The sequence below is a fragment of the Xiphias gladius genome, chromosome 15 (assembly GCF_016859285.1).
Source record: "Xiphias gladius isolate SHS-SW01 ecotype Sanya breed wild chromosome 15, ASM1685928v1, whole genome shotgun sequence".
Classification (NCBI taxonomy): Eukaryota; Metazoa; Chordata; class Actinopteri; order Istiophoriformes; family Xiphiidae; genus Xiphias; species Xiphias gladius.
The window spans coordinates 6,872,035-6,886,120 of record NC_053414.1 but is presented as its reverse complement, the minus strand read 5'-3'; the positions used below and the strand labels follow the sequence as shown (position 1 = coordinate 6,886,120).

Sequence of the window (14,086 nt, the reverse complement as noted above, 5' to 3'; positions counted from 1 at the left end):
ACAGAGAGATAGAGAAACAGATGAGAGTGAAGAAAAGATGACAGGTTTACGTAAATGACAGCAACATAAAAGAAGCTTCTGCGGCGTGATTTAAGAACTTCAGTGGGCGTTTTTATGAGAACTGATACAGTGCGGTTATTTTTGGCACGCAGAAACTGGAAGGCATGGCGTAAGTTAAAGGAAAGGGAGCCGTTATTGTCCAGAATCGGAGCCATGGACACTGTCAAGTAAAACGTGGACAGAGCAGAGAGAGGGAGAGTTGACCTAAATCTCTGTTTGGGTGGTGACAGTTCCCCCATGTCACATTTAGCTCTGTTATCGAAACTTGCGGGTGAAATTACAGCAGTCTTGACCCTCTTATGTAAGAGTGATGGATGTGGAGTTTGGGGATGGATGGAGGGGAAGGAAGGGGAAGTGAAGGAGATGATCACAGGAGATGATCACAGGAGGAAAAAGGCAAGGAAGCGAAGTGAGGGGAGGGAGGCGTTGTGGGGGAGTAAGGGAGAAAGACTCTTGATGTTCTTGTGTGTGTGTGTGTGTGTGTGTGTGTGTGTGTGTGTGTGTGCGCGTGTCCTGTGTGAGTGTAAAGACAGAGAGGGAGGGAGATAGTGTGTATGGAGGAGAGAGAGAGAGAGAGAGACGGGTTTTCCTTAGTAGTTCCTCCTCTCAGCCTGACACCAGCCGCCTGTTTCTTCCTCCTCCGTTTTGGTGAAACTCCATCAGGTAAGAAAAGCGACCGGAAACTCCGACAGGACGTGACAGCGACTCTGTGACAATCACTCACGGCTCCGCATGATAATCCTCCAAAGTTTGATATGAAAGAAAAAGTCTATATATATATATAGATAGACTGAGAGAAGAAGAAACGACACCCGGCGCTGCGTTTGCGTGCATGCAAAGAAGTGCATGGAAGAAGTAATTCACAAGTCGCCAACTCAGCAGCTGTTTTGTTTTTTTTTGAAAAGTCACCCCTAACGCGCACGCTCTCACACGCCGGCTCACGTGCGACTGTGTGTTCTTGTGTGCGTGTTCTCACTTTTGAGCTGTGTGCATGTGGTTTATCCGGACTGCCGCTGCATGCAAAACTGATGCTCCGGCGTTGTAGACGTGGCTTCCTAAACGAACCCATGATGACTGCCGCATGTGTGCCGCGGTCGGGTGAGTGTGTTTTCGGTAGTCACGTTGCCACCAGGACCGCGGCGCACAACGCGCAGCTCCAAGGTCTTTAAAAGCCGTTCTTATTACTGTTCTGCTCCAGCAGCGACGAAGGCATTTCAGAGACGAGAAGAGTTGCTGCTGGCACATGGCGGGGACGGCGTGGGAAATAAACAAGCCGACCAGTGGGGGTGGGTGCGCCATGCCGTGCGATGTCAAAGAAACGCTGTGTCCAGTGACGATTGAAATATGGACCCCCTTAGAACCTCTTAGGGGGGGGGGGGGTCTCATAATGGTCCATGCAGACGAGACTAGGAGTCTGAAACACAACCTACACTGATGGAGTGCGAGCGCTGAGGTCGATTGATTTATGATGATCAGCGACTGCAGTTTGTCTTCCAACTTTTCCACCGCTTTTTTTTCCATCTTTGCAAGACGGGCTACATCTGTACATGCGCGCAGGTTGTGGTTTATTCCTACCACATCCGCTCTAGAAAGAGAAAAAAAAAGCGCAACACACACTGGCCAGAGCAGACAGACGGAGGAACGAGTCCATGTCCGCTCCCCGGGGGGAGCAGATGTGATATAGGGCTTCTCTGGTTGCTTTGACACACGTCGGTGCTATGCGTTTCCCCTGAGACCCGTCGGCTGCTCTCAGGTGGAGTAGGATTTGCTACAAAGAGAGACCACCCATGGGGGAAATCCACGGTAGCTTCTCCACAAGCACAGCAGCATGCGGGATTGTTTGAAGCCCCCAAAGTCTAATTTATAGTGTCACCGCAGTGAATGCACCGTTGACAGCTCTCCAAGAAAAAGAAAAATCCGAATAATCCCTTGTATTTAACACACTAGTGCACTTGTAGCACTTCCAAGAAGCACCAGCCATCCATTTTCCCCGTATTACAAAAATGCAGCCTTGTTTTTTTATTTTATTTTCGAGTTTTTATATTTATTTTTGAAGGAAATTGAAGCCATTTCTCCCGTTGCAGTCGTTGCAAATGATCAGGGGTATGAGGATCAAGTACACGGCAGAAGTACAACTTACAATGAAACGTCTGGTGGAATTCAACAGAAATGTAGCCTTTGACATCCTGTCTGTGGTGGATAATCAGTTTCAGATAATAACTGTTATGATAATATCTTATTATCAGTAGTCGGGTAGAAAGATGGAGGCAGAGCTCCAGCCATTTCATTCTCTCAGTCACATTCCATCCAGCATCTCAGATCCCGTTAGCATTCATCTGTCTCTGTGAAGACCCCTGGGAATCGCTGTTATCGCTTTCATCTTTCGCTCCCATTCATTGTTTTTCTTCGTTTAGCTCTCTTATCAGTCTCTTGTTTTTGTTTCCTCTCCTCCATATTGCTTTTCAGAGGCTTGGCGTTAACACGTGTTGTATTCAGAGGCTTAAAGCGGGGACGGATGGCAGGAAGTAGAGGGAGACATGAAAAGTTTCTTCATAAAGTGAACGGGTAGCCAAATGAGATAAACTGCCAAATTTCAGTACTGTTTTGGACTTGTACTGTGTGTGTGTGTGTGTGTGTGTGTGTGTGTGTGTGTGTGTGTGTGTGTGTCTTTGTGTTTATGCCTGTGAGAGTTCATTCAGAGAGTATCGAATCACTGTTGATGTTTTCAAATCCAATTCAGTCCAGGTGTGCTTGTGTATGTATGGAAGGCCACGTAACTCCCTCCCCCCTTTTTTCCAAGTCTGTAGTTTCCCTCCTGGGTTTATGTCTCTCATTCCAAACCCTCTGGATCCCATATGAGCACTCTAGGGTTGCAAAGGTACACTACCATCTCTGGCTTTGACCTTTTTTTCATTTTTCTTGAAAATCTAAAGTAAAGTTACAGGGAAAATCCTCCCTCAGACTTAGTACATTGTGAGTTTCTGATGTTCAACTTATGCCAGGAGTTACTCAACGCGGATGTGTTGTAATTTACTTCTTTGGTATATTAACATTCTTTTAACTTGACTTGTGTAATCTGGGATTTCCTAAATTTCCCAGAACCCTTTCAATAACTGCCAGATAATGTGAAGCTCTTGTGCTTATTGAGGATGAACGTGATGATAGCTGGCCAACTAGTCTGTGAAATATATGCATTGCATTCTGGTATGCATATAGAATGCATTGCATTCTGGTATATTGTGGCAGTTGTTTCCGGAGAAACTTGCATCTCTGCTAATTCTACCATGGATTTTCCCCTGTATGACTAACTTCCCTGAATGAGTGAACATGGGTGCAAAATAGTGAGTCTAGAAAGATTCGTGAGGCCTTCTAGCAACACCTGAGGATTGCTGTCGGTGTTTTTAACTCTGGAGCTGAGATAACCCTCAAAATCTACTGGGTTTGTCAGGGAAATATCTTGACGCTTGGCCAGTTTTTCCAACAAAGCCAACAATTTTTTCTAAAATTGTTGGTTCGATGGTTCTTTCAGCGTTTAGCTTAAGTTTAGCTTGTTGGAAGTTCCCCTGGAGAACAAAGTGGGCAGGAGACTCATTATAAAATTAACTTTAACTTTTTCACTCTTTCTCCTTTCTCTGTCTTTTCACTCTTAGGTTGGGACAACCATGTTGGAGGTGTGTTCGAGGCTGCTTTTGCTCCTCCCCCTGGTTTGTTGTGCCCTCTCCCCCTCTAGACCCCCTTCCAGACTCTGCAGGCGGTGCTGCGACCACCCGGAGCCGCTAGCAGACACACCCCAATACCAGACGCCAGAGGTCCGCACTGTGATCAACATGACCATCCTCAAGGGTATTAATTAACTAACTAACTAATTAACATGACAGGTAAATCTTTATCAGTTGTTTGTGTGTCTGTTAGGTTTGGTGCATTTAGCAAAAAACACAATGTTGTCTGGCAGGCCGCATCTTCATTCACCGGAAACAATCCATCCTCAAGTATCTATGTTGCTATCTTCCTGCTTCAAGCCACAATTCCTCAATCACATCGCTGCTTTTTTTCCCATATGTCTGTTTACTGGCAAGGCTAGTATTTAATCAGAAGAGTAATCATGTATGTTACAATGGAACAGTGCCACTGAAGTGTAACCATGCTGTGCCTCATTGATTGGAATTGAGACAAAAATTGAGACTGTCCTCGAAAAAAGGATATTTGACACTCCATTTATAGAAACAACCTGGAACCCATTTAAAAATCAAACTCTGTTCAACATTTTGAAAAAAGACCCAGACTGCCAAGAAACAGTGACTATAATGGCTTTTGACAGTGTCTGTCATCAACATATGGCTTCATGCAACATATGAAGTGAAGAAATTGAAGTTGTATGGAAAAAGGACATTTTACTTGGCAAAGTCTATCTGGAAACCACGTAAAAACACAAACTCGTCATTTTATCTGTTTGTAGCATATCACCATGTATTTATCAACACAATAACTTAGACACACTACATGTACAGGTGTCAGATAACAAACTTGTCTCTTAACTTTATTGGAGTTGCTACAGGTCTTAAGGGGTCCAAAGAGACCCGATCGGAAGGGGATCTGGGTACAGTTAGACTTGGGCTGAAGTAGACCTGAAGATAATTACCCTCGATCCAAAATGGATTATGAACGACTTGCCCACTTGGCAAAGTAGGCAGCTGGCAATGACAACTACTATTATTATCCATTTACTTTGTGATAATTTCATTAATTGCCAATTTACGGTAGTACGATATAAACTGGAATGAAAGGTCTGAAAGGTCTTCAGGTTGGTCCCTACCTAATCTCGTGGCTCTATGTTAAAGTGCACTTTTAAAACCTTAAACATTTCAGTTGATATTATACTTACAAGATGTATATTCTTAAATGAATTTGTGTTTCGTTAAATAACAACAAACTAACAACAGCAAACCCAAGGCTTGATATTCACATGTAGGAACACTGGTTAGTCTTCATCTTAGCCTGGGGCTCATTCTTGTCCTGGGGCCCCACAGTGGGTTAATTCAGTACTTTCTGAGACCAGCCAGTCTCAAGTAGCCAAGGTCAAAAAAGACTAGCGATATGTGTCATTTCCCTCACGTTGTCTGTTTCACTTCAAAAAGCCAATTCTATTCCTGTGACTATTATGATGCACCACACGATCTGAGCTGAGCCGAGAGTCCACACAGATCCATTCAGGTAGATCCACTCAGGCAGAAGACCGGTTGGCACAAAGGCCCAAGGCCCGCTTCAATTGAAGGGGGCCCAACCCGATTCAAGTGAATATAATTAGGACCTCAACTCAACTTCAGACCTGAGTCTACTTGTTACACATGACTGACTCAAATCAATGTGATCACTTTTGAGCCCGGTCACAGACAAATCTGTAAAAACTTGTATGAGTTATTGTTATTGGTCAGGCAGTGAGGAAGGCCAACTGTGAAGATGTGTGCATTTGTGCAGATTGTATAACTCTATTTGTATCTGCAAGTTTGTGTTTAAACCTGGGGAAAACAGAAAGAGATAGAGAAATGTGACAAGAGAAAGAGAGATGAAAAAGAAATGGATTTTCTAATGTCCAAGAGCCACACAATCACAGCTGGAGAGGGATTTATGAGAACATGTGTATCCAATATCAGAGACATAGCGGCCAACTCAACCAGCTCAGTCCAAATGATGTGTCATCACTCTGTTGTTTTATCTTCTGGCCCTTTGATAACTGATATGCCAAGTCATTCTGAACCAATATCAACCCCCAAACCAGTCCAAATGGTGAACCACAAAAAAGATAAATCCTTCTTTCTCTCCCTTTTTTCTCTCATACACACACACACACACACACACACACACACACACACACACACACACACACACACACACACACACATGCCTACACAATTAAGCAATTAAGGCCCTTTTATACCAGAGAAGAACTTGTGAACTTTTCCTTTGAAAGAACTTTGGTCCAATTTTAATATCTTGGACGCAGTCGGTACCCCAAGAAACTCAAACTCAAAGAAACATGGAGCAAGACATGGAGTAAGGCCTGCGCACCAAAACTCCATCCACATCTTTATTGAAAATCGAATGAATTAAGTCATAGTCGATGACAAATGCCGTTATTTTGCATTCAGGTCCGATAGTTCTTTGGTGGGAAGCTGTTTGGGGATCATGCCTTTGTCACACAAAATCATAAACAAAATGATCTCGGAACTCTTGCAGTTACTGATTTTAAGTTCATTTCAAGTTCCGAATTTACAGATCCTAATGCTTTAATGAAAAAGGGAATTCATTTTGGAGAAATAAGATTTAACACATCAGATTTTGAGAAACTACCAACTTCTGGAGCCACGTTTTGTCTCAAAATGTTGCTCTTTCATACAAAGGAGGCATGAAACTGCTTCCACTTACTTCACTGTATATAGTGTCACTGAATTGCATCTGTGCAATTAGGGAGGTCTAGGCAGGCGCTTTCACCTGGCACTCAAACTGCTTATGTGGAAGAAAACACGCAGACATACAAGAACACACAGAGGCGCGCAAACATGCACAAAGACACACAAATAGTGATGGACAAATATAGTTGCATTGATGAAATATACACAAACAATACATACAAACACACAAATCTTTCTTTGTGTATTTCAATGACTCACTGGAAAACAATAACACCAACTTTGAGCGCGCGTGTGTGTGTGTGTGTGTGTGTGTGTGTGTGTGTGTGTGTTTCCATGTTGTGTATACGTTTGCACTAGTGTGCGCGTCTGGGTTTGCGCCCAGAAAGCCATGGTGATCAAATTTTATACAGTGTAACCCACAATCACGTTGTTAGCCAATTTCAATCTGAGAGCGCATCCAGTCAGATTTCTCAAAAGAAACCAGAACCCTCAGTCATGGACAAAGGCGATTCCGCACCCACACATTTTTAACACTGCACCCACGTTCACAGGATTAAACTGTATTTTACACTGTGTTAAAATATTCAGGAGGTTCGGTTAAATTAAATTAAAGTACGGTTAAATTACAAAATGCATTATCTCAAATTTTTTTGACAGTTTATTCTTTCAATATTATTCAGTGACCAACGTGAGAATGAGTATGTCAGCGTGTCGCTATGTCTTGTAAGCAGTGGTTTCCAAGTGGTTTGGACTGTGGGCCCATTCTGAATTGTTTGTGAGCAAGTGTTTATTGAATTTCCAGAACAGCACTTTTATATCTGAAGTATAGTTTACCACTTCAACTTCTTCGTCTTCTGACTTTAGAAGTCTTTCCAGAGTCTTTGTTATGCTGTATAAACAGTAACTCTAATTAGTTGTAACTGCTGTTGCCATGTTTGTAATGTTCATTTAAACGTTTTCTGAGCCCTAATTGCATTCTTTCGCCCCAATGCTCCTTATTTAATTGAGTTTTAAGCCCCAGTTGAATTTTCTTCCCTTAATTTTTCATTTTGTGAAATAAAATCAAAAGGTATAGCACAGTGGTTAGCACTGGTTTCCTCACAGGGAGAAGGTCCTTGGTTCGAATCCATGGACAGGTGGGATGGAGGGCCTGAAATAAACTGAATGGGTGTTAAGTTGATGTATGTGTGGACTGTGAGCCGATGTGTAAGAGAGAATTTGGACCCTTACTTTGACATGTTTGGTAATGAATATACAGTGTGACAAAATATTGTAATTTTATTCAGAGGTGCACTCGCTAACTATTCAAAGCGACCCTTCAGGGAGCTTTCAAATACTCAACAATGGCTCAGGTGTCGTTCCATGAACCATGTGGAACTTAGGTATCATATAGTGTCACATAGAATGGGGGGACATTTTAACCTCTCTTCAAAGATGGTCACTGGCATCCAAGGTGAATGACCCCCTTAATCGTCCTCCGAATGTCCACTGACTCCCGATTGATGTCTTTGACCAATTCCCAGTCAATGCTGCATCCAGTTTTGGTCTGGTGTTCACAGGCATGTCATGATGTCTGCTTCCGGTGTTCATTCAGTCTCTTGTCCAGGGTCCTTGCTCTTTCTCAACTTCCCAAGACAGGACCCCTCCAGAGAGGAAGATCGGGGCGATCTTCCTCTCTGGAGGGGTCCTGTCTTCATTGTGTACCAGTAGAGTAAATACATGTATAGACAGTTTTTGTTTTTTTTTTTTTATCAGAGCAGATACTGTACGTTCAGAGACTTTTGGCAAAACAGATTGTTGCCTTTTTTCTTCCTCAGTATTTAGCTTTTGGTACAGCCAAGTCAGAGGTCTTGCATGTTGTTTACATTTCTTCAATAGATGACTTTGCCAATGACAGAGTTCACAAACAGCTTTGGTCATATGGAGCTTTGTTTTTTAAAAAGTGAAATCCAAAACAGTGCCAGACTTTGGATTTAAACTTGGCAGATGCTGGCAAATAAGAGACACGAGTATAATATTTCAGTCCAGAATTTGTACTATTATTCAACCCATTTCAATTATATGGGATTTATTTAAGAAAGTATCCAGCAAAGACACTTTAACAGTTATAAAACTAACCAAGGGCAATATATCTTCCATATTTGGGACTATTTTTTTGTTTTCCAGTATATTTGTCTTAATTGCACAAATACATGTATCCCATCCAATGAAAACAATATGCATAGAATATTTATAAAAGTAATGACAGATGCCAATGTCTTTGTCTCTCAGAACCAAAGACCCAGGGATTTAAATTATATTAACTTCACTTTTCCGGGGTGGGAAAGCACAAATCTAACAGTGTGTGAGTATCTAAAAGTGGATACCAGTGTTTGATTTTTATTGACACTGAGAACAAAAAGAAAGGCCATGCAGTTGGTATTTTATTTCAGGAAGAAGGATCAGTCCCATATATGGCCATCAAGTTAGAGGTGGCTGCTAAGCTGCTGTTTGTGGAAACTACTGTGACCCTCCTCGGGGGTTTTTGTGTGGACACTGGTCATAGCCGGACAGATCATTGTGGATTGGAGAGGATGAGCGGTCTTTACCTCCGGTCTTCGGGAAGTGTTGCTCATGGTGAGCGAGGAAAGTGCCGCGGCTTCTTCCTGTGCGGTTTACCCAGCTCAGAGGTGCTTAACTGGTGACCGGCCTAAAGCAGCATCCTAGAGACGGCATAACGAGATTTTACAAAAATCGATCGATGTGTTTCTCTATGTCATCCAAAGTTTCAGAGCCCCACAGACCTACATATATTTACATATCAGCATTTTCTAACCTTGAAAGCCACGTAGTTTTGAACTTACATAGATGATTTGAAAAGGCTCCTTTAGCACAACCAGTAAAGAAACATGTCATCCCTAAAATGAATGTGGAAATCATTAAAACTGTTACTAACTAACCAACAATGTCAACAAGCTGCACTGTTTCTCAGTTTATTGCCTCTGTTAATTGTCGGGGGAGTGTTTTCTTAGCTCAGAGGCCTTTTGGGGTTTTTTGTGTGTTTTTTTTTTTTTACAGCTGCTTAATATCGATATGAGGATGAAGTTTAAAAGGGGCTATAAACTCTCTCTTATAAGAGGTTTCTGTGTACTGGGAACAATAGCAACACTCAAAATGCCCACTTATCCAGAGACATTTCAGTCGGCAGTAAACTCATTAATCATTTTCAGAGCTTGTTGTCAGGTCGGATATAAATTTAATATCCAGTGACAAAAAGAGTCGGGTTGTTGTGGAAGCAAAGCAGGACACAAAAAAGAAGCAAAATATACCGTAAACAAGAGTAGAGCAAATAAAAACATAAAAACACATCAAACTAACATTTTTTACATTACCACATGCAGGGGTTAAAATGGGATTCGGCAGGCGGGGGAATTACATAAACCGGTAAAAACTTCATGGAATTTTTGACGTTCCACTGGCCAACTTTATTATGAATGAAAATGCCAATCAGATTTATTTACTTATTGATCGAAGGTGCCGGAATGGATCATTCCAGCCCACTATAACCCCTAGAGCATATGTGAAGTTGCGTGTATGAATTAAATGGTTTGGGTAGGTGAGAAATTAAAGGAAACACGTGAAGAAACAAGAAAAGTGCAGGATCATCAATTAATTATACAGTATTCCCCAAATTAACTGCGTTTACGTTCTTAAATTTCCTTTGTGTGTTGAGCAACACGGGGAAGGGCGGCCTTGTTTCATTACTGTATTTGAGACTATTTGGCGCAGTCCCCGTGTGGACCTACGCCCAGCGTCTGTTGTACAAATGGGTTGCTGACCTGTGAAGACTATGGAACTCCAAAACAACTTTTTATTGCCTAAGAAAAGCTCTGTTTTTAGCTTTGTGGAATCAAAATCACCAAATTTACATAGATACATGGTTTTCACTGGACAGCGATGTTTCCAGTCTCTTGAACTTGGATTAGATCTTACATTTGAAAAAGTGGAACTAGCTATTTTGTCCCTTATAGAGTTAGCACCCTTACATTTAAAACAAAGGCTATTTCTTTTGTATAAGGTGAACATAGTTGTTGAGGGCCTGCCTCTCAGTAGAAGCTGCATTTAAAAGTCTGTTTTCTTTTTTCTGCCAGGTGTTGATTTCTCTGTTTCCTTCACTTTCTTTCACTCTTGTTCTAACCAGTGATTTAATTTTTTGAACATGTTTTGGAATTACAAGAGCCCCCCTGTAAGCAACTTGTGTAGGCAGAAATAAATTATATCAACTTTATTGCAGTTCCAATTGGTGTTCAGTAGAGGTCAATAACACATGCCATAAAGACTGTGTTACAGGCATGGGTTTAACAAAATTCCCACAGATTTATACACAGGACCTCGAATGTCAGATGTTAAAGTTTTGCTGTAATTTGTTGCCTTGTCTGGATTTGAGCCATTATGAACAGAAGGACGAGACAAAAAAGCTTAATGGCTTTATCTGCATGACAAAATGGATGGTCTGTTCTGCAGCAAGAGCTCAGATCAAGTCTTGGATGTGGTGTTTACTCTGTAAGAGCTGCACTTTGCCAAATGGCAAGATGACCTTGGTACAGTGTGGTCTGAACCAGCCTTGACTGTTAATGGGTACCACGAGGACTAATTTCCATCTCAATGGACAAAACAATGATAGCTTTCCTATCTCAACGAGCAACATCGAAAAGTTCCCAGATGAAAAAAAGTATATTCATATACACATAAATCGAAAATGAGTGCAAATTAAGCTCCTGATGTTTCCTTCTGCACCGCTCATCTATGTTTCTTCTTGTCTCCCCAGGTGATAAAGGAGACAAAGGTGATAAAGGTACACCTGGAAAACCGGGTCTGGAGGGCCCTCCCGGCTACCAAGGACCCTTGGGCCCTAAAGGCAGTAAAGGCCAGGCGGGTGCCCCCGGAGACGCCTGCAAAATCCCTCAGTCTTCCTTCTCAGTGGGACGTCGAAAGTCCCTGCACAGCATCGACTACTATCAGGCACTGGTCTTTGACACGGTGTTCGTCAACCTCCACGACCACTTCAACATGTTCAAGGGCAAGTTCTACTGCTACGTGCCGGGGATCTACTTCTTCAACGTCAACATCCATACCTGGAACTTCAAGGAGACCTACCTTCACCTGATGCACAATGACAAGGAGCAGGTGATCCTGTACGCTCAGCCCAGCGAAAGGTCCATCATGCAGAGTCAGAGTGTTATGCTGGATCTGGCGCTGAATGACGAGGTGTGGGTCCGACTCTACAAGAGGGAGAGGGAGAACGCCATTTACAGTGACGACGTGGATGTTTACATCACCTTCAATGGGTACCTGGTGGCACCTAGCATCCAGTGAAAATATGGAAGAAGGAATAATGAGGCGACTGGCAGAATCTTTGGGTCGGATTATTTAGTTGGGTTTTTTTTTTTTGCCATGGATACTGCTTTTTGCCAAGAAAGAAGAACTAAATACAGGACATTAGAATTTTGGTGCTTTTTAAATATTCCTTTCAGCCTGGAAAGGAACATACTGTGCTTTCTCAAACGTGCACTGCCCAAAAAATATTAGAATCAAAGGGAACAATAAAAAAGGAAAAAGGTATAACAGCACACAATTAGGAAAGAATGTTGAATTATTTCCTTTGCACTAGAAACACACTTTTGTGCAAAGCCAAACATTTTTTTCTGCTTCTGTGCTGTGCTAGTTTTCCTCTTGGATTACTCCTTTCAGGGACTTACTGTAAAAAGTTGTATCACTTATCAGGAGTCGTAAATCTGTGCAATTGTTTATCTATTGGTGCTAGGATTCTTCTAAACACAGCAGTGTTATCTGTCAGATTCGTGTTTGGACAGGCTGCTGTCTTACCTTTAAACCAATGTTTCCATGTGCCTTTAAGAAGAACACTTTAAAGGGTCAGTTCACCCTGCTCAAGAAAAAAAAACAAAAAACACATAAACACACACACACACACACACACACACACACACACACACACACACACACACACACACAAACACATTCCGTATCATTTTGGCACGGCACACCTCAACATCTTGCTCTTGTGCTCTCTTGACGGCACCGTCCTTGATCCTGGCTCTCATGTTTCAACAGTTCTGATCTTTGAATCTCTTCCTACAAAAGCTCTATGAAACTAAATGACTTAACTTAAAGAGGGGTGGAATTTTGTTTGTGGAGCTCAAAGCTTTAAAATGACATTTGAAAAGCTCAGCAGCGATGCCTCTTTCCAGGAAAAGTGCAGTGGTAAATCGGGAAAAGCTGTAAACACCTTCTAAAAACTTCTAAAAATCCCGTTAAATAAAACTGAACGTATCTGCAAAGCTAGGGTTAAGTGGAAAAACAATATACTTTTGCAGTGTTTTCTAATGTAGGTTCTTGAACTGACCCTTTAAACATGAACATATGCCCACATATCAAAAATAAAAACTAAAACAAAGTAAGGTGCTTTATTACCAAATGCAGGACTGCATCAGGATTTTAATGATTAAATATCATGTATTCTTACAGAGACTTCAAACTGCAGAGCAGTTTATGTAAATAGCTGTATAACAACTGTCTTTATAGCTCTTATCTGTGCTACTACTCATGCTGTTGGGGCTGGACTGTGTATGTTTATGTTTTCATTTGTAAACAATACTTCCTCCTCTACTAACCAAGTCTCTCTTTGTTTTGTATCACTGAACAGCAAAAAGACACTTGATTATAAGAAATTAAAAGTTTTGACAATTTCCCATGAAATCGGGAGCCGTACTTTTTACCACAAAACACATTCACATTGTCACATTTATGCAGGGAAATCATCCTCACTTATCTAATTCTTTACAAATGACACCATCCAGCTTAGGACTTGGCTCACATTTAAGACACTCAATCCTATGATGGAAGTGGTATTTGAGATTTAACCCCCAAAAACTGGCCAGCGCTCTAAAATAAACAAACAAACTAGCAGACAAAAACCCATCTCAGACCTTCAGAGAGAGCGGATGGGTCTCTCTGCAGTGCGCCAGCTCCATCTGTTTGGCCGTATCTCTCCCATTAGCTGTAATGCCATCCTCAGGGAGGCTTTGCTAGAGGAAAAGCAGACTGCAGCATTATAAATACTTTAAACGCGGAGCGGAGATCTGAAAAAGCTCTATTGGGAAACAAAGCAGGCCATCTGAACAGTTTCCTGGACCGTCAGCCCAGACTAGTGGAGGTTGCTCCAACATGCACGGTAGACAAGCTGTTAGTTAAAATGAGCACTGGTTGATTTAGTTCACTTTAGCATTTCATTTGGCCTCGTTTAGGTTTGACATTGAAAACAGAATATTATATTATATTGTATTATATTATGTTATAAGTGACAACAAAAGATCATTGGGCTTTAAGAACCAGAACTTGCAACAATGGAGTCCAAAATTATTAAGTAGAGGTCTGTGTCCAAACCCTGTAAACATATTTACGCTCACTTTGTTGCCCATTAAAAAAAAAAACTGCACACAGCGCTTCAACTAAATACCTTCACAGTTGCACCAATCGGTATTTAACTCAACTTTTACAAGGCTGTTGAAAACACCCAGCCAGTTGAGCCTGTTTCACTTAATCCTATTAAACAATAA

General features: G+C 41.7%; 1 protein-coding gene across 1 annotated transcript; it reads left to right on the top strand.

Moving 5' to 3' along the window:
- Window positions 1–619: 619 nt before the first annotated feature.
- c1qtnf6b (C1q and TNF related 6b) lies at window positions 620–13,216 on the top strand. The gene is made up of 3 exons (XM_040147430.1): window positions 620–723; window positions 3,711–3,903; window positions 11,278–13,216. The coding sequence occupies exons 2-3, from the start codon at window positions 3,723–3,725 to the stop codon at window positions 11,823–11,825; spliced, it is 729 nt and encodes a 242-aa protein (XP_040003364.1). The 5' UTR covers window positions 620–723; window positions 3,711–3,722; the 3' UTR covers window positions 11,826–13,216.
- Window positions 13,217–14,086: the final 870 nt, after the last annotated feature.